The sequence below is a fragment of the Perna viridis genome, chromosome 15 (assembly GCF_037379345.1).
Source record: "Perna viridis isolate PV_CMFRI_1.1 ecotype Kerala chromosome 15, ASM3737934v1, whole genome shotgun sequence".
In the NCBI taxonomy this organism is placed as follows: Eukaryota; Metazoa; Mollusca; class Bivalvia; order Mytilida; family Mytilidae; genus Perna; species Perna viridis.
Window position 1 is genome coordinate 14,855,514 of NC_142459.1, and position 27,259 is coordinate 14,882,772.

General features: G+C 38.2%; 2 protein-coding genes and 1 long non-coding RNA gene across 8 annotated transcripts in view; 2 read left to right on the plus strand and 1 right to left on the minus strand.

The window, feature by feature from the left end:
- Positions 1 to 22,210, plus strand: part of LOC148597090 (uncharacterized) — a 35,902-nt gene extending 13,692 nt beyond the window's left edge. For 2 of the 6 annotated variants that reach the window (XM_088563501.1, XM_088563506.1), the window contains 10 exons: positions 2,109 to 2,265; positions 5,383 to 5,456; positions 8,722 to 8,875; positions 9,453 to 9,622; positions 11,030 to 11,141; positions 11,524 to 11,722; positions 11,899 to 11,968; positions 12,475 to 12,704; positions 17,254 to 17,383; positions 18,250 to 18,579. In XM_088563501.1, the coding sequence (XP_088419627.1) occupies positions 2,109 to 2,265; positions 5,383 to 5,456; positions 8,722 to 8,875; positions 9,453 to 9,622; positions 11,030 to 11,141; positions 11,524 to 11,722; positions 11,899 to 11,968; positions 12,475 to 12,704; positions 17,254 to 17,383; positions 18,250 to 18,375 (1,422 nt within the window). In that variant the 3' untranslated portion in view covers positions 18,376 to 18,579. Of the gene's footprint in view, positions 1 to 2,108; positions 2,266 to 5,382; positions 5,457 to 8,721; positions 8,876 to 9,452; positions 9,623 to 11,029; positions 11,142 to 11,523; positions 11,723 to 11,898; positions 11,969 to 12,474; positions 12,705 to 17,253; positions 17,384 to 18,249; positions 18,580 to 19,864; positions 19,913 to 20,772; positions 22,055 to 22,145 lie in introns of those variants that run through there. The other 4 variants (XM_088563504.1, XM_088563505.1, XM_088563502.1 and 1 more) reach the window with 4 other exon arrangements.
- Positions 17,287 to 17,710, minus strand: LOC148597091 (uncharacterized). Its single transcript, XR_015919080.1, has 2 exons — positions 17,631 to 17,710; positions 17,287 to 17,449 (listed from the first exon to the last, which is right to left on the minus strand). It is a non-coding gene; the product is annotated as an uncharacterized LOC148597091 (long non-coding RNA).
- Positions 22,190 to 25,835, plus strand: LOC148597092 (cerebellin-4-like). The gene is made up of 2 exons (XM_088563507.1): positions 22,190 to 22,348; positions 25,368 to 25,835. The coding sequence occupies exons 1-2, from the start codon at positions 22,275 to 22,277 to the stop codon at positions 25,795 to 25,797; spliced, it is 504 nt and encodes a 167-aa protein (XP_088419633.1). The 5' UTR covers positions 22,190 to 22,274; the 3' UTR covers positions 25,798 to 25,835.
- Positions 25,836 to 27,259: the final 1,424 nt, after the last annotated feature.

Genomic DNA, 27,259 nt, shown 5'->3' on the forward strand with positions numbered 1-27,259 from the left:
ATTGTGTTGTTACTGTGTTATTTTCTTCTTTCCTTATATATTGTTTCGATATATTTTTCTTCATATTGAAATGTCCCTTTGAGGAAATTTCGAGGCACAATACTCATATTCTGTGATGTACGACAATTATACATTTAAAAGCAAATGTTGGTTAAAACATGATTTGTTCGGGGATATCAAAATTTAAAAGACACTATTCTTCATTTGTTAGTTACACTATGAACAAAAACCTTGTAGGACTCGTAATCTAATTGAGAATACGGTCATACAAATAAAATTGAGGTGGAAACAATTATCTTGTTTAATAAAACGTAATAACATAAGAGTTTTCTACTCGGCTATTCTGATATTAGTGTACCTTAATATTTAAAAAAAATACAGCTACCTCGTAAAGATATTTCTTTTAACACATTACTGGGAAATTAAGACCAAGAACATTCTTTGCCTTTAAGCTTGGAAAGTATTGTTCATAAAAATAATACACCGAGAGAAGGTATGAACATAGTTATAACACATTTACATGTACAGTCACTTATGCACCTTTGAGAAATTCTATTTTTATCATTTTCATTCGTGATATTCAGTACCCCTTACATGGATGTATACAATGCGCTAAGACTTTGTAAGAATCCGGCGAAATGGGAAAAATCAGAAATATGCATGTCAAAACCCCACCGATCTGACATTAAATAAACACTAGACGATGCGTTTTCCATTTGAAAGACCATCATTTCATTAAAAATCTGCCTTTCCTCCAAAAATTTTCAATAGAAACTGAGCAAAAAAAGAGGGTTTGTGACGGAGTTATATGCCCTTGAAATATTCATTTTCAGTGCATTTCAATTATATTGTAACTCAATGGTCTAGCATGATATGGAACTTCTTGTCTGTTTTCATTGATTCTGATGTTGCAAATAGTACAATTACACTATCAAAATGCTCGCCGTGCAGGTCCGTTCATTAAAAGAATAGGCCTGCAGCAGCGCTAAACTTGTCGTAAAAGGCGACTAAATAGTGCTCAGAAACCTAGCCGGGGGCTAGGTTGGTTTGTTTGGGTTAAACGTCCGAGCAACAATATTTCGGCTATATTCAGACGTTGAACATGAATTGATGAAATGAAAAAGGGATTGGACACAAGGACAATGGGGTCGACAAATTTTGATTGCCACTGGAAATAGGGAGAGGTGGGTAGGGTCGGGCAATTTAGCCTCCTGTGGCGGAGCCCTATGGTTCCTACTCCGAGACAATACCACATTAGGGTTCTTTAACATGCGAGGAACGTGGCATCTTTCCCAACACGGTGCACCACTATGGTTTGCGGTCAGGTTTTGCGTATTATAGCCTGGCAACCCCAGCATGTAACACGCCAGGGGTACCCCATTCCGCCACCTTGGGCACACATCCCAGTTCCTCTGTGGGCAGAGCGCCCTAACCCCCGGCTAGGGTTCTGAACACTATTTAGTCGCCATTTACGACAAGCTTAGCGCTGCTGCAGGCCTATTCTTTTGACACCCGGACCTGCACGGGTCAGCCGGAGGCTAGGCGCTCTGCCCACCGAGCAACTGGGATGTGTTCCCCAGGTGGTGGAATGGGGTACCCCTGGCATGTCACATGCTGGGGTTGTCAGGCTATAATACCGAAACCATGACCGCAAACCATAGTGGTGCACCGTGTTGGGAAAGATATCACGTTCCTCACACGTTAAAGAACCTTGCTGTGGTATTCGATAGGATCAGGAACCTTTGCGCTCCGCCACAGGAGGCTAAATTGCCCGACCTTACCAATCCCTCCCTTTTTCTAGTGGCAATCAAAATTTGTCGACCCTATTATCCTTGTGTCACATCCTTTTTTTTTTATTTCATCATCATTTCATGTTCATTTTATCATCCATTTCATGTTCATCGTCTGAATATAGCTGTAATATTGCTACTCGGACGTAAAACCCCAACAACCAAACAAACAAACTATCAAAATGGTTTTTTTTCATACCATGTTTCACCTACTGCCTGCCTGATTCTAACAGGGAGTAACACTTAATAAATTAGTCAAATACAACGTGCTTCAATATCTTTGCCAAGTCTTTAAATACTTACTCTTTTCTATTCAAGGGTATGTTTACTACTGGTGAAGTTATGATACAGTCTTTCCATTTCCCGTCATCAGTCCCTGACTACTATATTACTGTTGACAAAACTGTTACGGTACTGAAGATCAATGTTTTAGGGACTACAACAGATAATGATGTGAGCTTGTTCTACCCTGATGGTAGGTATCCGTTTATTTAATTTGTTTATATCAAGATCCTGGCAACTGGGTTGTGTGCCCCAGGTGGTGATTGATTGATTGATTGTTATGTTTTAATGCCGTTTCGGCGACTAGGGCCATATCACGGCAAGAACATTGAATGAAATGGCAATATTAAAAGCAAGATCAAAGTCTCTTCATAAAATAATGAAATTAAAACAAGCAGCTATTTACATATAAAAAGGTACATAAAAGGTGAACCTAAGACATAAAATACATATAGAAACATAACTTCGATAAAACATTTAAATTATTGCAAAACTAAGGAAGGTATCCAATCTAGATTTTAAACCGATGTCCCGCAAGAAATCGATGATGTTTTTAGATGAAACGGTCTTGAACAAATCAAACATATTGGCGCAGTCAAAATAATTTTGCCTGGTGTTGGCAAAATCCACACAATCTAGAAGAACATGATTGATAGAGAAAGGGCAATCACATGGGATACACTCAGGTGGAGGATTACCAACAAGCAAATGGCCATGTGTAAATCTAGAATGTCCAATGCGGCATCTAGTCATGACCACTTGCTCTTTGCGATTGCCCGACCCGGATTGATGAACGCCTAGATCGGGTTTTAAGGAATTGAGTTTGTTGTGTTCAAGACCGTCCCATCGGTCCTGCCACATCTGTAAAATATATTTCCTTATTAAAGGTTTAAAATCGGTGTATGGCAAACTAACGTCCTTTATTATTTCATTTAATGCCTTTTTGGCAACCCTGTCTACAACTGAATTCCCCTGAATACCAACATGACTGGGTACCGAGAGAAAAACAATCTCTTTATCAAATTCCTGAAGTCGATGAATAAAATACAAAATTTGTAAAATAAGAGTGTTTTTCAGTTTGTGATTCTTAATTGCCAAAAGACAGTTCAAAGAGTCAGAACAAATAATAAACTGTGACAGATTAGATTGAGTAATCAATTTAAGTGCTAACAATATGGCTCGAGCTTCAGCTGTGAATATGGAAGCGCTCGATGGCAACCGTTCAGTTACAGTTCTGTCACCATGGACAGCAGCACATGCAACGCTATCGCCATCTGTATACACCGTCGAAAAATCCTGATAATTTGCCTTAATTTCAGAAAATTTTTGTTGTAAAAATAAAGGATTGGTATCGAACTATTTATATTCAATTTAATTAAATTTTTGGAAAATCCCAGGTGGTGGAATGGGGTATACCTGGCGTGCTTCATGCTGGGGTCCTCAGGCCATAATACGGAAAACCTGACCGCAAACCATAGTGGTTCACCGTGTTGGGAAAGATGCCAGGTTTCTCGCACGTTAAAGAGCCCTTCTGTGTTATTCTCCCGCAGTAGGAACCAAAGGGCTCAGCCACAGGAGGCTAAATTGCCCGAATCTGCCACCTCTCCCTTTTGCCAGTGGCAATCAAAATTTTACGACCCCATTATCCTTGTGTCCCATCCCATTTTTCATTTCATTTTATCATCCTTTCATGTTCATCGCCTGAATATAGCTGAAATATTGCTGCTCGAGCGTCAATCCCCAACAAAGAAACAAACAGCGTCTACGAGTTTTACAAGACTGACAAGTGAGATCGAGTAAAAGTTCAGTTCCGTCAGAATTAAAATATTGCAGCGCTACTGCAACGCCTTTGTAGAACAAATATTTAAAACTCAGAGTTTACCAACAACTCTTAAACGACATTCGTTACCATTAAAAAGATTTCTAAAGGTCACTATTATATATTATTATGGTTAACACTGACATTACATAACTCAGGAAGCTCAAATACTATCAAACGCTTATAAACAATTAACTTAAAATTGGACCATTGAACCTACTGTACTTTTGTCATAAGAATAATTTGATCAATAGAAATCATATTATTTTTCCTGTCGATTTTCAAATTATAAACTTATGTCTCAGAGTATTTTTTTTTGTCTTTAAGGGCAATAACTCCAACATCAGTCAACGGATCTTTCTACAAATTCCGGAATAGGTCCATCTCATCATGCTGAAAAAGTTTACTCCATGCCAGATTTTAGCTTAACCCAACTTTGAATTATTAGCAAAATTCTTTGACCCCTATAGTCTATTTTTAGTAATAGCGGCCATGTTCTTACACGAATAAAAAATCCCAACTATAATTTTGTGCAGTATTCCCTAGGGAATAATCTTGATCAGTTTGGTTACATTCGGTCGAGAAATTTTAGAGAAGATTTTTGAAAATTATTTCATCAAAAAACGAAAAAGGGCAATAACAACAACATCTGTCATTGGACCTTCATGGAAACTTGTACAAAGATAGTTCTCATCATACTGAACTCTTTAACATGTGCCAAATCTAAGCTTATCCGTACGGTTTTTTTTTGTTTTTTGTTTTTTTTTTTTTTTTTTTGTAGATTCTTGTCAAATAACAACTATTTGACTAATTACTATTTTAAGTGATGGCAATAGCTCAGATGGCCCTATCGCCATTGTGAGCTAATAAAACAATTATATCTGATATTTTACAGTCTACCTCTTTGCAATTTACTGGTTATCTAAGGAGATAACTATTCGTTAAAATTCATGTTCATTGTCTGAATATAGCTGAAATATTGCTGCTCGGGCGTTAATTCTCAACGATCAATCATTCAATGTTCTATCCCGGACTTTACTTTTTATTAACAGCTCGGTGGGTCTTTCTAAAAAAGCAGAGGACGTTTACCCTACCGATGCACTTGGTCCATGCTCCAAGTTTTAGTGGAGTCTGAGTTGCTCATATTCTTTGGTAACTTGTATGTATTGTTGTTATTTAATGTTTTTTATTGCGTGTGTCTGTTAACATTGTCTGGTCTTTGTCCCTGGATTACATTCTAATGTTTCCCGCTAGAATCTTGGTTTCCTTGATTAATCTTTTTAGTTTCGTTAAGACGAACTTTATCACAATTACGGTTTTTTCAACGAACATCTTTAAAGCATTTTTTAACCATTTGACAAAACCGTTGATTCTACTCATAATTACTTAGTACTTTTTGCCATTGATGAAGACCGTTAAATCGAAATTTTTGGCCGCATGTTCATTTTTTTTTCATATTTATAATATTATTAATAACTATTTATCTTAAAGGCACACAAGAGGATTATACTTCAGGAAAGTCCACAAGAGTACTGTTATCAGGACAACTCATTTTATCGATTCAGGTAATAAGTACTAGAAGTTAATAGTCAGCCCATCATAAGTTACGCTTGTACTCTCAGGAAAACACAAGAAAGCTTGTCGTAACAGACGCGCCGTGCAGGTCCGGGTGTTAAAAGAATTGGCCTGCAGCAGCGCTAAGCTTGTCGTAAAAGGCGACTAAGTAGTGCCCAGAACCCTAGTCGGGGGCTAGGGCGCTCTGCCCACAGATCAACTGGGTTGGGTACCCCTGGCGTGTTACATGCTGGGGTTGTCAGGCTATAATACGGAAAACCTGACCGCAAACCATAGTGGTGCACCGTGTTGGGAAAGATGCCACGTTCCTCGCACGTTAAAGAACCCTACTGTGGTATTCTTCCGGAGTAGGAACCATAGGGCTCCGCCACAGGAGGCTAAAGTGCCCGACTCTACCCACCTCTCCCTATTTCCAGTAGCAATCAAAATTTGTCGACCCCATTGTCCTTGTGTCCCATCCCTTTTTCATTTCTAATCATTTCATGTTCATTTTATCATCAATTTCATATTCATCGCCTGAATATAGCTGAAATATTGCTGCTTGGACGTTAAACCCCAACAAACAAACAAACAAAAATTGTCGTAAAAGGCAACTATATAGCACTCGGACCCTTAGCCGGGGTCTAGGGCGCTCTGCCCACAAAGCAAATGTGTAGTGTGCCCGAGGTGATGGAAAGGGTTATTCCTGGCATTATCAGACCATAATAATGAAAAGCTGACCGTCAACGATAGAGGTGCACCGTGTTGGGAAAAATACAACGTTCATCGCATGTTACGGAACCCTGCTGTGATATTGGACAGTAGTAGGAGACTCGGCTTCCCTTCAGAAAGCTAAATTGCCCGACCCTAACTTTTCTCCTTTTCCAATTGGCAATCAATATATATCGACCCTTTTAACCTAATGTTTAATCATTTTTTCGTTTCATCATTATTTAATGTTCATCGCCCGGATATAGCTGAAATATTGCTGTTTGGGCGTTAACAGGGCGTTAACTACCACTCAATCAATCATTTCTTGTGCATTTTACAGTACCTGAACCGATCCTTGCAACAAAAACTGCGATCGGTCATCGATCACCGATCAATTTCCGGTCAGTTATAGATCCGTCAAACCGATCCATTAAACTGCTAATCGCAACACGTGACCACAGCGCGGTCAATGAATTTTACGTTTTTAGTTGTTTTCTTTGTAAATTTTCCACATATTTACATAATGTAATAGATTTAAACATCAATTTACATTATTTTTTTACAGATCTTGCGTCATTTTACATAACAAAACTGCTTTTCTAGAAAGACCCACCGAGTTGTTAATAAAAAGTAAAGTCCGCGATAGAAGACTGATTGATCGGCCGTTTCTGAGCACTATGTATCATCCATATCATGTTCATCTCTCGGTTATAGCTGAATACTGCTTCTTGGTCTTGTTATTTGGGGAGGGGTTGAATGTGGGAATATATGTGGATATTGGTAAAATTGGGAATGAAGGATTGGCAATTGAAAATAAGTAAGGAGAATAGTTTTCCTATTTAGTTTTTATTGGTCAACAGTTGTCAATACTAGAACTTCTCTGTTTGATAAACTGAACCTCCACAACCGACTGTTTTCAACTTTTTATAGTGGCATTGCAAGCAAGCCGCCAAGATTTTACCGGCATGAGGTCAATATCTTCAAGAAGTCTTTATTTTTTGTATTATATGAGAATCGTGGCATTCTAAATTGATACAAACATCGGTAGACAAATTCAGCTCGATGTAATTATGAAAATACTTGACATAGATGCACAAATTCCAGCGTTTCTTCGTTATAGCCGTATATCAGGATCAGGGTTTTTATGCAAGTCAGAGTTCTGTTTTTATCTATGTTGGTCATAGGAGTACACCTTCCAACTTTATAAGTTGTTCTTTGCGTATCATAGCTGAAATCTTTAACATTTTAACACTAATTCCCTACCGGTGCCCCCTGTGCAGGTCCAGGTGATAAAAGAATAGGCCATCAGCATGGCTAAGCTTGTCGTAAAAGGCGACTAAATAGTGCTCAGAAACCTAGCCGGGGGCTAGGCGCTCTGCCCACAGAGCAACTGGGATGTGTGCCCCAGGTGGTGGAATGGGGTACCCCTGGCGTGTTCCATGCTGGGGTTGCCAGGCTACAATACGCAAAACCTGACCGCAAACCATAGTGGTGTACCGTGTTGGGAAAGATGCCACGTTCCTCGCATGTTAAAGAACCCTGCTGTGATATTCGATAGGAGTAGGAACCTTTGCGCTCCGCCACAGGAGGCTAAATTGCCCGATCTTACCCATCCCCCCTTTTTCCAGTGGCAATCAAAATTTGTCGACCCTGTTATTCTTGTGACCAATTCTTTTTTTTTCATTTCATGTTCATTATATCATCCATTTCATGTTCATGCCCCGTGCAGGTCCGGGTGTCAAAAGAATAGGCCTGCAGCAGCGCTAAGCGTGTCGTATAAGGCGACTAAATAGTGCTGAGAAACCTAGCCGGGGGCTAGGCGCTCTGCCTACAGAGCAACTGGGATGTGTGCCCCAGGTGGTGGAATGGGGTACCCCTGGCGTGTTACATGCTGGGGTTGTCAGGCTATAATACGGAAAACCTGACCGCAAACCATAGTGGTGCACCGTGTTGGGAAAGATGCCACGTTCCTCGCACGTTAAAGAACCCTGCTGTGGTATTCGATAGGAGTAGGAACCTTTGCGCTCCGCCACAGGAGGCTAAATTGCCCTACCTTACCCATACTCCCTTTTTCCAGTGGCAGTCAAGATTTGTCGACCCTATTGTCCTTATGACCCATTTTTCTTTTCATTTCATGTTCATTTTATCATCCATTTCATGTTCATTGTCTGAATATAGCTGAAATATTGCTGCTCGGACGTTAAACCCCAACAAACAAACAAACAAAAATTTCATGTTCATTGTCTGAATATAGCTGAAATATTGCTGCTCGGACGTTAAACCCCAACAAACAAACAAACAAACAAACAAACCCTACCGGTGCACCTGGTCCATGCTCCCATTTTTAGTGGAGTCCGAGTTGGTCATTTGCTTTTGTTACTTTGTATGATTTTAGTTACTTTATGTTGTGCATTCCTGTTTTCCTTTTCGACCCGTTGGGGTTGTCAGGCTATAATACGGAAAACCTGACCGCAAACCATAGTAGCGCATCATGTTAGGAAACATGTCACGTTCCTCATACGTTATATCTAATTGATATTTATTTTTTTTCTTTTTTACTTGCAGGACCCACAAACTGGACAACTTAAACTTCACCGGAACGTTAATGGAGATTGGACAGTAAATGTGACAGCACAAAGCAAACTAAAAGTAGAAGTAGAAATATTTGACCAAGTCGGAAACGGGGATTTAGTAACGTTACAAGGGAATCCTATTGTAGGTAATACCATAGTTAAATGCGTTGTCCAGTTATGTTTCTCACACAATCGGACATCAACCAAACTCGTTTACAGCGTATACCCAATCTATATAAAATCACTTAATTTGAAATCTATATATTGATTTGGAGTCGAGATAATTGCGACAAAATTTGGACGGACGACCACGGTAATGCTGATACACCACTCACTATTAGAGTAGGGATATACTTAGATAATTTGGAGCGAGAACATGTTCGATTCAATGGTTAGACCTTACCTAAACCAATACAAAATAAACATTACAACAAAGCCATGTTTTAATCTTCAAGTGTTCAGCGTTATATGTATTGGTTGTCGGGGGGGAATGGAATGTGATGCGTCTTAAATATTTTTAATATGTCACAATTAAAGACGAATTGGTCGTGAAAAAAAAGAGTAATCAAGGGAACCAAGATTCTAGAGGTAATCAAAGAACGTAACCCAGAGACAAAAGACCAGACATGGAAAACAGACATACACAACAAAACATAAAATAAATAAGATAATACATACAAAGTAACAAAAAAAAATGTTAAGATATGCAATTACATTCTCTAGGTAAAAACTACACCGTCTTATATAGTGTATATAACCTGGGAAACAATAGTGCCTGTAATAGCATCGAAGTCCTAGATATTAGTGGAAATGTAGTCTCTGCTCACAACACCAGTCAATTGACACGGGATTTTGATACATCATGTGCAGCCTCAATATATGTGCCGAATGCTGTAAGTTTTACACTTTTAAGTGGTCTGACAATACTTGACGTATATCATACCTAATATTTCTAGTAGATAGATTTTCGTAGTTTTTCTCGAAGATCCGAGCAGCAATATTTCAGCTATATTCAGACGATGAACATGAAATGGATGCTAAGATGAACATGAAATAATGATGCAATGAAAAAAATGATGCGTGCGAGGAACGTGGCATCTTTCCCAACACGGTGCACCACTATGGTTTGCGGTCAGGTTTTCCGTATTATAGCCTGACAACCCCAGCATGTAACATGCCAGGGGTACCCCATTCCACCACCTGGGGCACACATCCCAGTTGCTGTGTGGGCAGAGCGCCTAGCCCCCCCCCCCCCCGGCTATGTTTCTGAGCACTATTTAGTCGCCTTTTACGACAAGCTTAGCGCTGCTGCAGGCCTATTCTTTTGACACCCGGACCTGCACAGGGCTTCATATTTAAGAAAGAAAATATCGGGGGTCACCGTACCCTTTCTTGTAATTTTAAGAAAACTAAACCTTCCATTACATTTCTATAAAACATTTTCTCGCCAATTACCTCCCTATGAAAAGGGATTTTTATAGTTAATATTTGTTGTTTTAACGTTCAAGTTTTTATGTATAAATTTCTCTTCAATATTTTGAGCCCCGTGCAGGTCTGGGTGTTAAAAGAATAGGCCTGCAGCAGCGCTACGCTTGTTGAATGGGGTACCCCTGGCATGTAACATGCTGGGGTTTGATTGTTTGTTTGTTGGGGTTCAACGTCCGAGCAGCAATATTTCAGCTATATTCAGACGATGAACATTAAATTGATGATAAAATGAACATGAAATAATGATGAAATGAAAAAGGGATGGGACACAAGGACAATAGGGTCGACAAATTTTGATTGCCACTGGAAATAGGGAGAGGTGGGTAGGGTCGGGCAATTCAGCCTCCTGTGGCGGAGCCCTATGGTTCCTACTCCGGGAGAATACCACAGTAGGGTTCTTTAACGTGCGAGGAACGTGGCATCATTCCCCACACGGTGCACCACTATGATTTGCGGTCAGGTTTTCCGTATTATAGCCTGACAACCCCAGCATGTAACACGCCAGGGGTACCCCATTCCACCACCTGGGGCACACAACCCAGTTGCTCTGTGGGCAGAGCGCCCTAGCACCCGGCTAGGGTTCTGAGCACTAATAGTCGCCTTTTACGACAAGCTTAGCGCTGCTGCAGGCCTATTCTTTTAACACCCGGACCTGCACGGGGCGCCCGGATATAGCTGAATATTGCTGCTTGGGCATTAAACACTTACCATCAATCCTGCTTCTCGGGCACAGGGTTATTGTTTATGCAAAGAGTAATCAAGGGAACCAAGGTTAAAATGAAGATAATGTTTTGTGTTTGGTTTGCCTTCAGACATTTCAGATCAGACTTGCTGGAAGAGACGATACCGGGCATACATATTTAAGGCAACTGTGTATAACATACAAACCAACAAACTCTGAACTCAGCATCATGGCGTCCACTGGTGTGTATATCATATATACTATAGTCATTGTTTTTATTTGTAATACGAATCGGAATCAGCTACTTGGTGTATCTAAATTTTATTTTTTACCCAAAACTAGAATCTGGAGACGCTAAAACATTCCATAAGAAGCACTCTTTTATAAAATATAGCTGTGATGTTACAAGTTAATTGCATTTAGCTAGTGAATTAAAATAAACGGCATTTTGATACACTAGACAAATTAGAACGAAAGATATTCCTACACCAAACCTTAAACAGTATGTTTACACTGATGGACACATGCCATATCTATTGTAAACAGTTATTAGTTTGTATTTTGAAGGTTTCACGTATAGTTTTAAATTTCTCCACATAGTTGTATGACTTGTAACTTTTCCAGATGACCTCGTTGTTGGTAGAGATAGATCGATACCATACATAGTAACAAACGTTGGAACAAGCTCTAATACTTACAACATATCAATAGAAGTTTCAAATGGGTACATACAAGGCATATCGTCAAAGTTGGTAAATCTGGAAAAAGGGACAGCGGGAAATGGGTCGTTTATCTTAAAGGCCATCTCTGCTTCAGTCATTTTGTAAGTCAAACAACTTTTAAATCTTACTATAATCTTGTGTGTAATAGTAATTTATGATTCCATTTCTACTACTTAAATTCATATTCACTCATATCATAAGAGTTTTTTTCTCTTTTCTACAATAATTCAACGGAACGGGTATTGAGATGATTTTGTTCCATTTTCAAATGTTTTAGATCGTACACTGTTTCTGTATCCCTGGTATCAACGTCTGAAATACAGCAATCTTTATCAAGAAAGCATTATGTAAGTATATGCCTTACTGAGGATAAGCGCTACAATGCCATAGAACACAGTATCATTCTTTGGTCTTCAAACAATACCTTTTTCAATTGAAGCTAGTTAGTGCACAAAAAAATCCAATTCTATTCTTACCAGTACGTCTTGATGCAATGATGACTGAACAGATTGTTTGCATTATTTTCATTACTTTTATTTGATGGTGTTTGATTTTTTTCCCCTTAATTTTACACGTTAAGTATCTTTTTGCATTGGTGTGTGGCTTTACTTTTGAACTTCTTTGTGACCAATTTTAGAAGCTGTTTAGTTAAGCGTACATGTTCGTTCGCTTATGGCAGTATGGGAATATCAGAGAGATATTGTTTCATTCCTAAGCTAAATACAAATTAGTTTAGCTTTTGTGAAGTTTAAATTCAGCCTTTCTGTATTTGCATTACTCCACGAGACATATTAATGTCTTTAATAAAGTGGAAAAGTCTATCTCACATTAACAACGGTTAAATTATTGTCAGGTTTCAACCATAGAAAGGCCATATTGTATATTGCTGATATCACAAGGTGTTTGCAGACCAGAGTCATTAAATACAGCAAATTGTTCTATGTACAAATGGTCGGCAGAGGTCGAAGTTATATTTTCTGGAATAACCTTAAAAAGTATAATATCCACTGTAGGACAGGCTGTAAATCTGACTCACAGGAACATATCTCGATTGACGAATGGCCCACTTCAAGTAAGAATAAGGTAATGTCGAAGTGACACATTCAATGTTATTAATTGATCTTGAAAATGAGTCGATAACTAGTTAAGATGACAAATCTTGTTAACGTCGATGCGTTTAACGATATTTTACGACATTAAATAAAATTCGGTCACAACCTTATGGAGTCAATGATCAATACAAATGCCATAACAATACACAAAGTGCAGTAAAAAGAAATTTTGTTCCTGTCGTAAAACAGAGCTCCAAAAATACTTAATCATATCTTCAGACTTTTTAACTGATATCATATTTATCCAGACAATTTCTCAACATGTAATCCGTATTAAAACACGACATACTGCCATCTTTGTGTCGATTTGTTTTTAGTATCTAGTAAGACCGACTTCTTCGGAAACTATATGAAAGAGTAATCAAGAAAACCAAGGTTATAGCGGTAATCAAAAGAATGTATTCCAGGGACAAAGACCAGACATGGAAAACAGACATACACAACAAAGAACATAAAGTAACTAAAATCATACATACAAAGTAACAAAAGTAATTGAGCAACTCAGACTCCACTAAAAACTAGGAGCATGGACCTGGTGCACCGGTGGGGTAAGCGTCCTCTGCTTTTCTAGAAACACCCACCGAGTTGCTCATAAAAAGTCAAGTCCGGGGTAGACAAACGAGGAAAGGAAAACTATGACTCGTTGAATAAATCAGTTTTCATGGTGCTGATGGATACACCATCACCGTCCACGAGTTCATGATGACGACCATAAAACTTCTGTAGTGATGACTTCAATCTTGTAGCAACATAACCCTGTTCCAGAAGCCTATTCGTTATAGTTCTAGCGCGATACAAAAAGTCAGCGTAGTTTCGGCAAGCTCTGGCATAACGTATGAGTTGTGATATGAACACTCCATACGCAGGAGCCGAAAGGATGTTGCCACAGATGAAAGGGAAGTTGACAATTCTGAATGAAAAGTCATCACGTTTGTCGTAAAGTTTGGTCAATAGTTTTCCTTTACCATCGATTTCTAAGTGTAGGTCAAGATGAAGTAACGCGAATTTTTATACTAAGCTTACCCTCTTACAAATAGAATTCTAATTTAAATGAAAACAAGATTATTATTATCATTTGACAAGACATTTTAAATTAACCTCACATTTTATTGTATACCCACTGTCATTGAATAGCGAGTGATATTTAATGAAAGAGTAGTCAAGGGAACCAAGGTTCTAGCGGAAATCAACAGAAGGCAATCAAGGCACAAAGACCCAACGTGGAAAACAGACATTCACAACAAATAACTATGGCAAAACAAAATATGATTGATTGATTGTTGGGGTTTAACGTCCGAGCAGCAATATTTCAGCTATATTCAGACGATGAACATGAAACGGATGATAAAATGAACATGAAATGATGATGAAATGAAAAACGGGATGGGACACAAGGACAGTAGGGTCGACAAATTTTGATTGCCACTAGAAAAAGGGAGGGATGGGTAAGGTCGGGCCATTTAGCCTCCTGTGGCGGAGCGCAAAGGTTCCTACTCCTATCGAATACCACAGCAGGGTTCTTTTAACATGCCAGGAACGTGGCATCTTTCCCAACACGGTGCACCGCTATGGTTTGCGGTCAGGTTTTCCGTATTATAGCCTGGCAACCCCAGCATGTAACATGCCAGGGGTACCCCATTCCACCACCTGGGGCACACATCCCAGTTGCTCTGTTTCTCAGCACTATTTAGTCGCCTTTTACGACAAGCTTAGCGCTGCTGCAGGCCTATTCTTTTGACACCCGGACCTGCACGGGGCGCAAAACAAAATAATAAGTGTATTTCCTTTTTCATACAAGAAGGAAATAGGTAGGGATTAATTTTTTTTTTGTGCTTTCTTTACGCGAGTAATGTATATTCCATGTACCTGAAGTTGTTATTTAATGCACTTTGAACACCTTTCTGAAAAGTAAAATAAAGAACGTGTATTGCCTTTTGATATGTTCCCATTTCTTTTGTTGCCATGTATAAACTACTTAAAACAGTTTAATATACTACAACTCAGGACTGTTATGCCGTTTTCACCTGTCTGCTTTGCAGTCATGAAGTGGTAAAAAACTTTGTTACTCTGTTTGTATGACTAGTTATTTTATGTTCTTTGTTGTGTATGTCTGTTTCCCGTGTCTGGTCTTTGTTTCTTTGTTGGGGTTTAACGTCCGAGCAGCAATATTTCAGCTATATTCAGACAATGAACATGAAATGGATGATAAAATGAACATGAAATGAAAAAAAAGGATGGGTCACAAGGATAATAGGGTCGACAAATTTTGATTGCCACTGGAAAAAGGGGGGATGGGTAAGGTTGGGCAATTTAGCCTCCAGTGGCGGAATGCAAAGGTTCCTACTCCTATCGAATACCACAGCAGGGTTCTTTAACGTGCGAGGAACGTAACATCTTTCCCAAAACGGTGCACCACTATGGTTTGCGGTCAGGTTTTCCGTATTATAGCCTGACAACCCCAGCATGTAACACGCCAGGGGTACCCCATTCCACCACCTGGGGCACACATCCCAGTTGCTCTCTGGGCAGAGCGCCTAGCCCCCGGCTAGGTTTCTGAGCACTATTTAGTCGCCTTATACGACACGCTTAGCGCTGCTGCAGGCCTATTCTTTTGATACCCGGACCTGCACGGGGCGTCTGGTCTTTGTCCCTGGATTACATTCTTTTGATTACCGCTATAACCTTGGTTTTCCTGATTATTCTTTAACTTGTCAAACCAGTAAAACAAACTTAAGTAGCTTTTACACAATTAAAATATATTCAAAGAAATGTGGCCGGCGGACAGGTAGTGAATTGCCAAATATGAGAATGTGAAAATTCTTCAGTCTGGGCAATAGTGGTCAGCGGTAGTTGTGGCAGTTTGTCCGGCTGCAGTAACCATATCATCTCAGCCTAGGCAAACACTTAAATTCAACATATTTAATATTGAAAATAGTGATAAGTTCACCGATTTACATGTTTGGATTCATTTCAAAAGTTGAATTGTCGTGGTATTAGATCCGGGCACGTTTAGACTGCATTTGATTGTTAATTCTGACGTTTTTGTTTAATTCTCCGTGTCGCATTTTAAATAGTTGTTCTAATGTACGTCTTCTCTCTACTAATATTATTTCTTGAACTGATTGCATGTGATCACACTTATGAAAATGCACAGCCAGCAGCCTGGTTTGCTGCTCACAGGAGGCCGCCATGTTCTGACGTCTACATGAGACAGTCGGAAACCAGCTTTGGGAATTATAAGGGTCGAACCGGAACCGGTTTTGTTCCCACAAAATTCATAAAAAACATCCCAAAATTAGGTAGGGTCGGGAAACCGGTAACACACATACTAAAAACTGGGAACATGGACCAGGTGCACCGGTAGGGTAAGCGTCCTCTGAAGAATTCTTATCTTTATCTATATTTCTATTGATTGCAAAAACGACTTGTAGAAGTTTAATTGTTCGTTGCTTGTCGTTTGATTGATGGCCGTGTCATTAGCAACCATGCCCCATCTTTATAAATTGTGACTTGCATCTTTGTCAATTGTTAGAAAACGTCAAATATGAAATTCTAAAGCAAAGCAATAAACTTCTATTACCCTCGATTTCATCTGCAATGTAATCAAGGGAACCCAGATTCGATACGAGCAGAAACCAAAAGAATATATTCCAAGGATTAAGACTAGAAATGGAAAGCACACACAAACAACATAGAACATGAAATAACCAAAATAACATGAAAAATGAAACAAAAATAGTGAGCAATCCGGACCCGAATTGATTGATTGATTGTTGGGGTTTAACGTCCGAGCAGCAATATTTCAGCTATATTCAGACAATGAACATGAAATGGATAATAAAATGATGATGAAAGGAAAAAATTAAGGGATGGGACACAAGGATAATAGGGTCGACAAATTTAGATTGCCACTAGAAAAAGTGAGGGATCAGTAAGGTCCGGCAATTTAGCCTCCTGTGGCGGAGCGCAAAGGTTCCTACTCCTATCGAATACCATAGCAGGGTTCTTTAACGTGCAATGAACGTGGCATCTTTCCAAACACGGCGCATCACTATGATTTGCGGTCAGGTTTCCGTATTATGGCCTGACAACCCCAGCATGTAATACGCCAGGGGTACCCCATTCCACCGCCTCGGCTAGGTTTCTGAGCACTATTTAGTCGCCTTTTACGACAAGCTGAGCGCTGCTGCAGTCCGATTCTTTAAAACACGGACCTGCACGGGGCCGGACTCGAATTAAAACTGGGAGTATGGGCCGGGTACACCGGTTTGGGAAGAATTCTCCGATTTTCTAGAAACACTAGAAAAGATATTAGTTTGGGTGATAAAAGCAATTTTTACATTGTAGTTATGTTTCCTTAAATTTACTAGCAACTGCCTCTCCAAAACACCTAGAGATCATACATTCGATATAAATTGTTTGGTATATTTCCTAGTGTGCTATGTAAAGTCACGAAGGAAAAGATCCTTTCGTTCAATTTCACCATTGTACAATGTAACGATAGTTATCTTCCCTTTCAGTGGAGATTGTTGCTCCCCAAATTTACAGATCAGTGCAGTCGATCAAGATGGTTTTATTACTCAATGTGATCTTTCATTCTCTGATGGTGGACTAGTCCAGTCTGTTGAAGTTTTTTCGATCAACCAAAGGGTAAGAACACGCTTTACGATTTGAATATGTCCTTACCAATTTGAATTTCTGCATGAAGGCATATATCTATAAGCAATCAAAAAAAATAACCCAGCATTTAATCCATATTTTTTCTATGTTTTTTTCGTGAAAAGAAAATTTATAAAAATTGTAAAACAAAATCACTTTGTTTTCGTAAATACATTAGTGAGGTTTACAACCATGTCAATTTAAAGGCAGCCAAGGTCGATTAATATAAAGCACTTACTTGCAAATGTACTCGAAAAAGGACTTCTCCAGAAAACGTGAAGTTTTTGTTTGTTTTTCTATAATCTTTTACAACCTTCATCATATCTAAGGGAATAAAATGTAATTGAATTTAAAATACATTTTTGTAAGACGAATGTGTTTTCTTTTTTTTTTTGTCCTTTTCTGACCTTTCAGTGTGTCCAAAATTAAATGGTCAGTCGCATTATGTCATGAAGCGAAGCTCAGAGAACTTGATGGGGATCAAATTGTCTCACAAATAAGTGTTATATTAGTGTGTCTGCCAATTAAAGATACATTTTTGTTACAAATATTATACAGTATAAGAGTTTGTTTTATGACAGAAACCTACATTTTATGTTACCTTTTTTAATACAAGGCTGTCCACTCTTCATGAAGTAAATTGTAATGATCATATGATTACAGCCGGCTTGAAATATATTTCAATTTGCAACTTTATCAAATATCCAGTTGACACACTTTTTTATTCTTGAGTTTGACAGATATAAACCAAAGTCACAGAGACCCAGGTCTTGACATTAACTGTCACAATTTAATACATGGGTTATAACAATTATCATTTCTTATATCGTAAAAAAAAATGTTTTGTCTTATTTCAGAACAAAGAAAACAACATCAAATTGATCGTTTTGTGTACGTGTATTGCATTTGTGACAATTATCATTACAGTTACAGCTTTATTCATCAAATACAATTTGAAAAAAGCATCAAAATGCAAAGTTTGAAAAGTTCACACCAGATGCAATTGAGAGGAATTGTTAAAAACCGGCTGAAAATCATAACATATGTTACGTAGACTTTTTTACTGACCTATAAAGCAGCAACGTACCATCCATTCTCATTTCCTTATGTGAAAGGTTATTCTTGTTTCAATTCCTGAAAGGTTAATAAAATTTCTGCAAAAACAAATACAATTGCGACAGAAAATATTTAACAATTTTATCCATCTGCCCTTCATATACATCCAATGAATCATAAACAAAAACAAGATACTACGACAATTCATACAACAATTCATACCGTTTAAGTTTACTTACTGACTTAGTAAGCATGCTATATTACACCACCAGAAGAAAATTCCCCGGAATTTTACAAGTGGAATTCAGTTTTAAACTCCGTGCAGGTCCGGGTGTTAAAAGAATAGGCCTGCAGCAGCGCTAAGCTTGTCGTATAAGGCGACTAAATAGTGCTCAGAAACCTAGCCGGGGGCTAGGCGCTCTGCCCATAGAGCAACTGGGATGTGTGCCCCAGGTGGTGGAATGGGGTACTCCTGGCGTGTTACATGCTGGGGTTGTCAGGCTATAATACGGAAAACCTGACCGCAAACCATAATGGTGCAGCCTGTTGGGAAAGATGCCACGTTCCTCGCTCAAACAAAACAAACAATATATTACCCATCTTAATTTACGCATTAGTGTTTAACCAAAAGGATTACAAAAATGACAACACACTTTGAGTGATGAAAACGACATGAATACCTCTATTTCGAACAAATTTATTGGTCTAAGATTGTTTGTTGGGGTTTAACGCCCAAGCAGCAATATTTCAGCTATATTGTTATTCAGCTATTCATCAGACGATGAACATGAAATTGATGATAACATGAACATAAAATGATGATAAAATGAAAAGGGATGGGACACAAGGATAATGGGGTCGACAAAGTTTGATTGCCACTGGAAATAGGGAGAGGTGGATAGGGTCGGACAATTTAGCCTTCTGGGAGAATACCACAGTAGGGTTCATTAACGTGCGAGGAACGTGGCATCTTTCCCACGGTGCACCTCTATGGTTTGCAGTCAGGTTTTCCGTATTATAGCCTGACAACCCCAGCATGTAACACGCCAGGGCTACCCCATTCCACCACGTGGGGCACACAACCCAGTTGCTCTGTGGGCAGAGCGTCCTAGCTCCCAGCTAAGGTTCTGAGCACTATTTAGTCGCCTTTTACCACAAGCTTGGCGCTGCTGCAGGCCTATTCTTTTGATACCCGGACCTGCACGGGGTTATTTATCTAAGATTACAACACTCTTTTCAATCTTCATTTATAGTTACTATTGTCCCATACACATTTTACACAGTTTATGTATATAACAAAATAAAATGGAGCAACTTTAATTTTTGTTTAAATACAAATAATGCAGAATCAGATATTGATAAACTAACGATGCCTGATTGTACCGTAAAATTATACAAATTTTTTTATGCATTAAGTATGGAGGTTTTAGTAGAAGAAAAAGAAAACATCCAACATTTAATAAGGTAATTATTTAATATTGCGAGTCTTAATTATTGCGATTTTTAGGATAGTATCGTTTTAGCAATAATGCAAGAACTGAAATAATTTATTAATGTGTATATGTGTATGTACATTCCTTTTTCTTTGTGATATACAAATGGTGGAAAAACAGAGGTTTCCAATCGAGTGATGGAATTTCTTTAAAACTTTGATTTGTATACAAGTCATAGGTTTGCTCGACTGAAATAAAGAACGAAATATCATTGATATCAGAACATATCGACAAAAATGCCGAAGAATTAAAACAGAGCAATTAAGAAACTCATGGTCAAAGAAGTACATGTAAAACTGTGAAACAAAAAACTTTTTAAATACAGAATATAGACAACAGAACAAAATTTTACTTATAAAAACTGAAAATAAAGGAAACAAAACAGCACAGCAAAATTAAGGATGAAGCAGAATATGCATCAGTTTTCACTTTAATTTCAAGTTCATTTGGGTATCTCAAAATGAGCTAATCCTTGAAATAAGAAATATTCAGAGACTTCAACATCTTTATAACGGAAACTGAAGTTTGTGAACTGGGCAAGTCTCCTCTCTATTTTTATGTTGCGTCCTATCCCATTTGTTCTAGTTCTAGCAAATAAAATTGTTATGGACTAAAAAACTAGCCTTATACGATTATCAAAAAAAAAACAAAAACAAAAACAAAAAAAAAACATTCGACTAGAGTGGCACACAGTTTTAGAAATTCTAATCGTACGTAAGAAGGCTTATCCTCCAAACTCATTTAAAATATTGTCGAACAATATATTAACAAAATCATACTCTTTGGTAAGGTTCAGTGCTTTTTTAATAAGCTTTTCGTTTCTAATATCAGATTAGATTAGCATATCTTCTAGTCAACTGTTTCGTATAGAAACATCGGTGGATAAGATCATGCGAAATTGACTAAAGCTTATCGTGTAGAAATGTAGTGTGGTCCATGAAGTAAGAAAATCAATAATTTTGTGTACAATTTACAACGCAAAGCTACTAAACCAGATGATTGATTGATTGTTAGGGTTTAACACCCGAGCAGCAATATTTCAGCTATATTCAGGCAAAGAACATGAAATGGATGATAAAATAAACATGAAATGATGATGGAATGGGATACAAGGATAATGGGGTCGACAAATTGTGATTGCCACTGGAAATAGGGAGATGTGGGTAGGGTCGGGCAATTTAGCCTTCTGTGGCAGAGCATTACACCACCTGGTGCACACAACGCACGCGGATACTGAAAGGTACTTTGAAGATTTGAGGGTCATCATCCGATTCATTCCATTTTTTGAGTATTCATTATCACAAAACTCTCGAGTATATCTTTCATGGTTAGGATAAGCAACATTTAAATCACATTTATATCAATGGTCATGTGCGCTATTGCCATCATTTAGCGTCCGTCGTCGTCGTCCGTCCTCGTCGTTAACAATTATACAAAACTCTTAAACGACTTGACTAATTAGAACCAAACTTGGTAGAAATATCCCTTGGGATATCCGGCATTAAATGGATGTGGGGAATTTTTATTCGTCGAAAAATATTGCCGCCGTTACTCAAAATATGATTGATTGATTGTTGGAGTTTAACGCCCGAGCATCAATATTTCAGCTAAATTCAGGCGATGAACATGAAAGGAATGAAAAAATGAACATCTGTTCACACCAATAAAAGTGAGTTAATTGGCTTTTTTTAATGCATGTTTATTATTACATAAACGTGATTTTAACAAACCCTGAAACACCGTTAGGTCTTTTAGCTAATTTAGCTAATAGAAATAACCTTTAAAATATACTGTACATTTAAGATGTTGAGTTGAAGTTCTTACCTCCGTGAAATTGCAACTCTACCAGTTTTTGGACACGTGAAAGGCTGTGACGTAATACAGTGTATACAAGAATGCCGTGGGTTTCGAAGGTTACTTGTGGTCATACACGCATGTTAACATACTTATATCAAAGAGATTTACCTTTACAAAAATGTGTAATATATTAAATGACAAAAAATACTATATCACTTGAAATGTCAATGTATAAGATTATTTTTTTTTCTAAATTCAGTTAAATCAACTATAAGTTTGAATTTAGAACTTAATTAGTCATACCATGCTCACAATACGAAGTATGGAACCTAATCTGATTATTTCTACGTTTTATAAACATAACGTAACATTGTTTTAATCTTAGTAGGTGTACATGTATTTTACAGATATACATAAGCAATACGTGTTTTATTACATGGTTCAATTACTCCATTATTTCATCGGTTAGAGAACACTATATAAAGTAATGTTTTTTATGAAGTAAGTCTTGGATTCAACAACGGTTGTTTTTCACGATGAAGTCAGTTTTCATAGCAATCTCACTGTTGAGCTTGGCTACCTTTGCCCGTGGTTATGGAAACTATGATAGGTATGCCATAATTTGTTCATATTAACTTTTCTTTTTCATTACTACTCAATGGTATAGACAGAATATTTTTGAATAGTCTGTAACACAATTTATTTCATATCAGTAAAAATCTGTAATTTCAATTGGATAAAAGCTTTACACGTGGTATTAATTAACCTGCAGTATAAAGTTTTACCAGTCAATATCTTAATGTGATAATGCCCGTGGCTGTTACGAATTTAGTTACATCCTCTTATTAAAACGCATTCGTGTTCAAACAGCTGCCAATGTAAATATGCAAAACACGAATTGCATGGCTTTCTGTAAGAAAATCGAGGATATGGTTCTTCAATTTAATAAACATAATAGTTGTTGATAAACGGGTCAGTATCGTGATATTTAATCTGCCCGTAGAAAAATGGCATTAACTTCAATTTAACAGCGATAATGATATCGGTCTTACTCAATGACTGATTGATTGATTATTGGGGTTTAATGCCCGAGCAGCAATATATTCAGCTAAACTCAGGCGATGAACATGAAAGAGGTGATGAAATGAACATGAAATGATGACAATGAAGTGGAAAATGGGATGGGACACAAGTATAACAGGGTCGACAAACTTTGATTGCCACTAGAAATAGGGAGGTATGGGTAGGGTCGGGCAATTAAGCCTCTTGTGCCGGATACCACAGTTGGGCTCTTTAACGTGCGAGGAACATTGCAAAGGAATAGGCCTGCAGCAGCGCTAAACTTGTCGTAAGAAGCGACTAAATAGTGCTCAGAAACCTAGCCGGGGGCTAGGCGCTCTGCCCACAGAGCAACTGGGTTGTGTGCCCCAGATGGTGGAATGGGGTACCCCTGGCGTGTTACATGCTGGGATTGACAGGCTATAATACGGAAAACCTGACCGCAAACCATAGTGGTGCACCGTGTTGGGAAAGATGCCACGTTCCTCGCACGTTAAATAACCCTGCTGTAGTATTCGATAGGAGTAGGAACATTTGTGCTCCGCTACAGGAGGATAAATTGCCCGGCCTACGTGGCACGAGGGACGTGGCATCTTTCCCAACACGTTGCACCACTTTGGTTTTAGACCAGGTTTTCCGTATTATAGCCAGCATGTAACACGCCAGGGCTACCCCATTCCACCACCTCGGGCAAACATCCCAGTTGCTCTGTGGGCAGAGCGCCTAGCCCCCTGCTAGGTTTCTGAGCACTATTTGGTCGCCATTTACGACAGGCTTAGCGCTGCTGCGGGCCTATTCTTTTGACAACCGGACCTGCACCAGACGACTTTCTAACATAAATGATTCTCGGGTAAAATTGTTCGTTAGTTTGGAAACCGCGCTCTTACAAACAGCTGTTGCAATTGTGCACAGTTTTGCCTGGTTTTTACATGGGTGTTACATGCTGGGGTTGTCAGGCTATAATACGGAAAACCTGACCGCAAACCATAGTGGTGCACCGTGTTGGGAAAGATGTCACATTCCTCGCACGTTAAAGAACCCTACTGTGGTATTCTCCTGGAGTAGGAACCATAGGGCTCCGCCACAGGAAGCTAAATTGCCCGACCCTACCCACCTCTCCCTATTTCCAGTGGCAATCAAAATTTGTCGACCCCATTGTCCTTGTGTCCCATCCCTTTTTCATTTCATCATCATTTTATGTTCATCGTCTGAATATAGCTGAAATATTGCTGCTCGGACGTTAAACCCCAACAAACAAGCAACTTACTTTGCTACTGATACAGGGAACATCAATATGATACATAGTCATCAGAATTTTTTTTTGTGTGTGTTTGTGTAAACCACCTGACATAACTAATCGATAAAATATCAGTCACATATCGAATGGTAATCGACTGATTAGCTCCGTTAATCGAACTCCCAATGAACAGTTCGATCGATCAGTTATGTCCGAAAGCTATTACCAAACATTGGCAGTTTGGAACCCTATTTCGTGACATCCTGTAGTCACATGACATGGCACAGAATGTGTTTATTTGTAATAAAACAAACGACGACTCCATTAAAAACTATTCACTTGTATGAGTGACAATCCATTGTCACAAAAGCGAATGATATTGTTATTTTTTTAATAATTTTATGTCGACAAATAATGAAACAAATACTACACAAAGTTGTTACATTTGTACAAGACAAACATCTTGTCATATTTCAGTTTCTTAATGTATTGGTAATGTCACTTTTATTCGGATGACTATTTAAACTATAAAATACATGTACCGTTTATTTCATTTTAAAAAAAACAAACATATAAAAAACACAAAATTGCCATTTGCTTTGATGGGTATCAAACTAATCAATTACATTTACATCAAGTTACATATGCTGTTCACGTGTTTCAAGGAGTAATCTCTCATCTGCAGTATTATACTCTAGCATACAGTTTCTGAATCGATTCGCGCAAGGATTTGTCGGATCGATGACCGTTGACTGATTGATCGCTGACGGATCGGTGACCGATCTGATCCCAGTTTTGTTATATAAAATGACGTAATATCTGTTCAAAATAAAAGAAATGTAAAATACAAGTTTAAATTGATGGTTAAATCTATAACCTTTTGTAAATATGTGTAAAATTAACAGAGAAAACAAGAAAAAACCGTAAAATACATTGACCGCTCTGTGGTCACGTGGTGCGATCACCGGTTTGACGGATCGATGACTGACCGGAAACTGATCGATGACCGATTGCAATTTTTATTGCAAGGATCGGGTCAGGTACTGTATAGGCAGACCTATATCCAAACATAAAGTACAAATGTATATACAAAGGTACAGATAAACAAAAACTGTCGAAATAATAAGCTAAAGATCTACCTTATGTAATATTACAATAATGAATCATCATCGTTTAAGGTACTTTGAAATGTGTAATGCTGGAAGTTGTGATAAATATGACAAATACAATGTGATATATTTCGGGGTCTGGCAAGTCTGACTTCTTGGTTTTTTAACGCACTCGGGGGCCTTTAGTCCACCAGCAATAAGGTTCGAGTTTTTCTTTTTTTCAGGGAAGGAGACGGTAGTAGTGAATCAACCGATGAAACTACTCCAAAACCAGGATTTATGGCTGTCATGTCTCGACATTCTAATATACAGCTTGGTAGTAACCAGGTGGTAAAATTCGAAAAAGTACTTACTAACGTGGGAAGTGGCTATAGTAAATATACTGGAATATTTACAGCACCACAGGATGGCGAATACCAGTTTGCCGCATCTTTTATAACGAGCAGCTACAAACGTACAATTCGTATAAATCTCATAAAAAACGACAAGATTATTTGTAAGGCCCACGGAATCAAATACATACGACATCTGACTGGTACACTGCAAGCCTTTCTTCAGTTAAAGAAAGGAGATAAAGTATTTTTAAGGAACGGAAAACTACCTTCATACGTGTATGGAGGTTTGTACACCATGTTTTCGGGTCATATGGTTTAATCCAATCAAATATTATGGAAATAAAATTAGCAAGTATATTTCGGTGTGTGTGTTTTTTTTCCCCATATCTGATATTGAATGAGTAATCAACGGAACCAAGGTTCTAGCGGTAATCATAAGAATGTAATCCAGGGACAACGACCAGACATGGAAAACAGACATACACAACAAACAACATAAAATAAAACAAAGTAACAAAAGCAAATGAGCACCTCGGACTCCACTAAAAACTGGGAGCATGAACCAAGGAGCACCCGTACTTCCAGGGTAAACGAAAGAGGTAAGTGATTGATTGATTGATTGTTATGTTTTAATGCCGTTTCGGCGACTAGGGCCATATCACGGCAAGAACATTTAATGAAATGGAAATATTACAAGCAAGATCAAAGTCTCTTCATAAAATAATGAAATTAAAACAAACAGCTATTTACATAAAGGTACATAAAAGGTAAACATTAAACATAAAATACATATAGAAACAAAACTTTGATAAAACATTTAAAATATTGAAAAATCAAGGAAGGTATCCAATTTAGATTTTATTAAATAAACCGATGTCCCCCAAGAAATCGATAATGTTTTTAGATGAAGCGATCTTGAACAAATCAAATATATTGGCGCGGTCAAAATAACTTTGCCTGGTGTTGGCAAAATCCACACAATTCTAGAAGAACATGTTTGATAGAGAAAGGGCAATCACATGGGATACACTCAGGTCGAGGATCACCAACAAGCAAATGGACATGTGTAAATCTAGAATGTTCAATGCGGCATCTAGTCATGATCACTTGCTCTTTGCGATTGCCCGACCAGGATTGATGAACGCCTAGATCGGGTTTTATGGAATTCAGTTTGTTGTGTTCAAGACCGTCCCATCGGTCCTGCCAAATTTTTAAAATATATTTCCTTATTAAAGGTTTAAAATCGGTGTATGGCAAACTAACGTCCTTTATTATTTCATTTAATGCCTTCTTGGCAACCCTGTCTACAACTGAATTCCCCTGAATACCAACATGACTGGGTACCCAGAGAAAAACAATCTCTATATCAAATTCCCGAAGTCGATGAATAAAATGTAAAATTTGTAAGATAAGAGTGTTTTTCAGTTTGTGATTCTTAATTGCCAAAAGACAGCTCAAAGAGACAGAACAAATAATAAACTGTGACAGATTAGATTGAGTAATCAATTTAAGTGCTAATAAGATGGCTCGAGATTCAGTTATGAATATGGAAGCGCTCGATGGCAACCGTTCAGTAACAGTCTCCAGATGAATTGCTTCCAAATGAGGTTTTATTCGCATTCCAGAAGGAGGGGTTTTGCTTTCATGTTTTCGATAAATGTCGATATAAATAGGATTAATGACACAGTCGTATGCAGGGATATCAGGGTAGGTATATTGAAGACCTAACTTCAAACGTCTGTCTCCAAAGGCTCCCAATAGGAGAGGTTCTGAAGGCAAAG

What these genes read in the sequence shown, in the direction of transcription:
- LOC148597092 (XM_088563507.1), top strand. Translation starts at nt 22,275, where the DNA reads ATGAAGTCAGTTTTCATAGCAATCTCACTGTTGAGCTTGGCTACCTTT. An exon ending in GGTTATGGAAACTATGATAG is followed by an intron (nt 22,349 to 25,367) that starts GTATGCCATAAT and finishes TCTTTTTTTCAG; the next exon opens with GGAAGGAGACGGTAGTAGTG.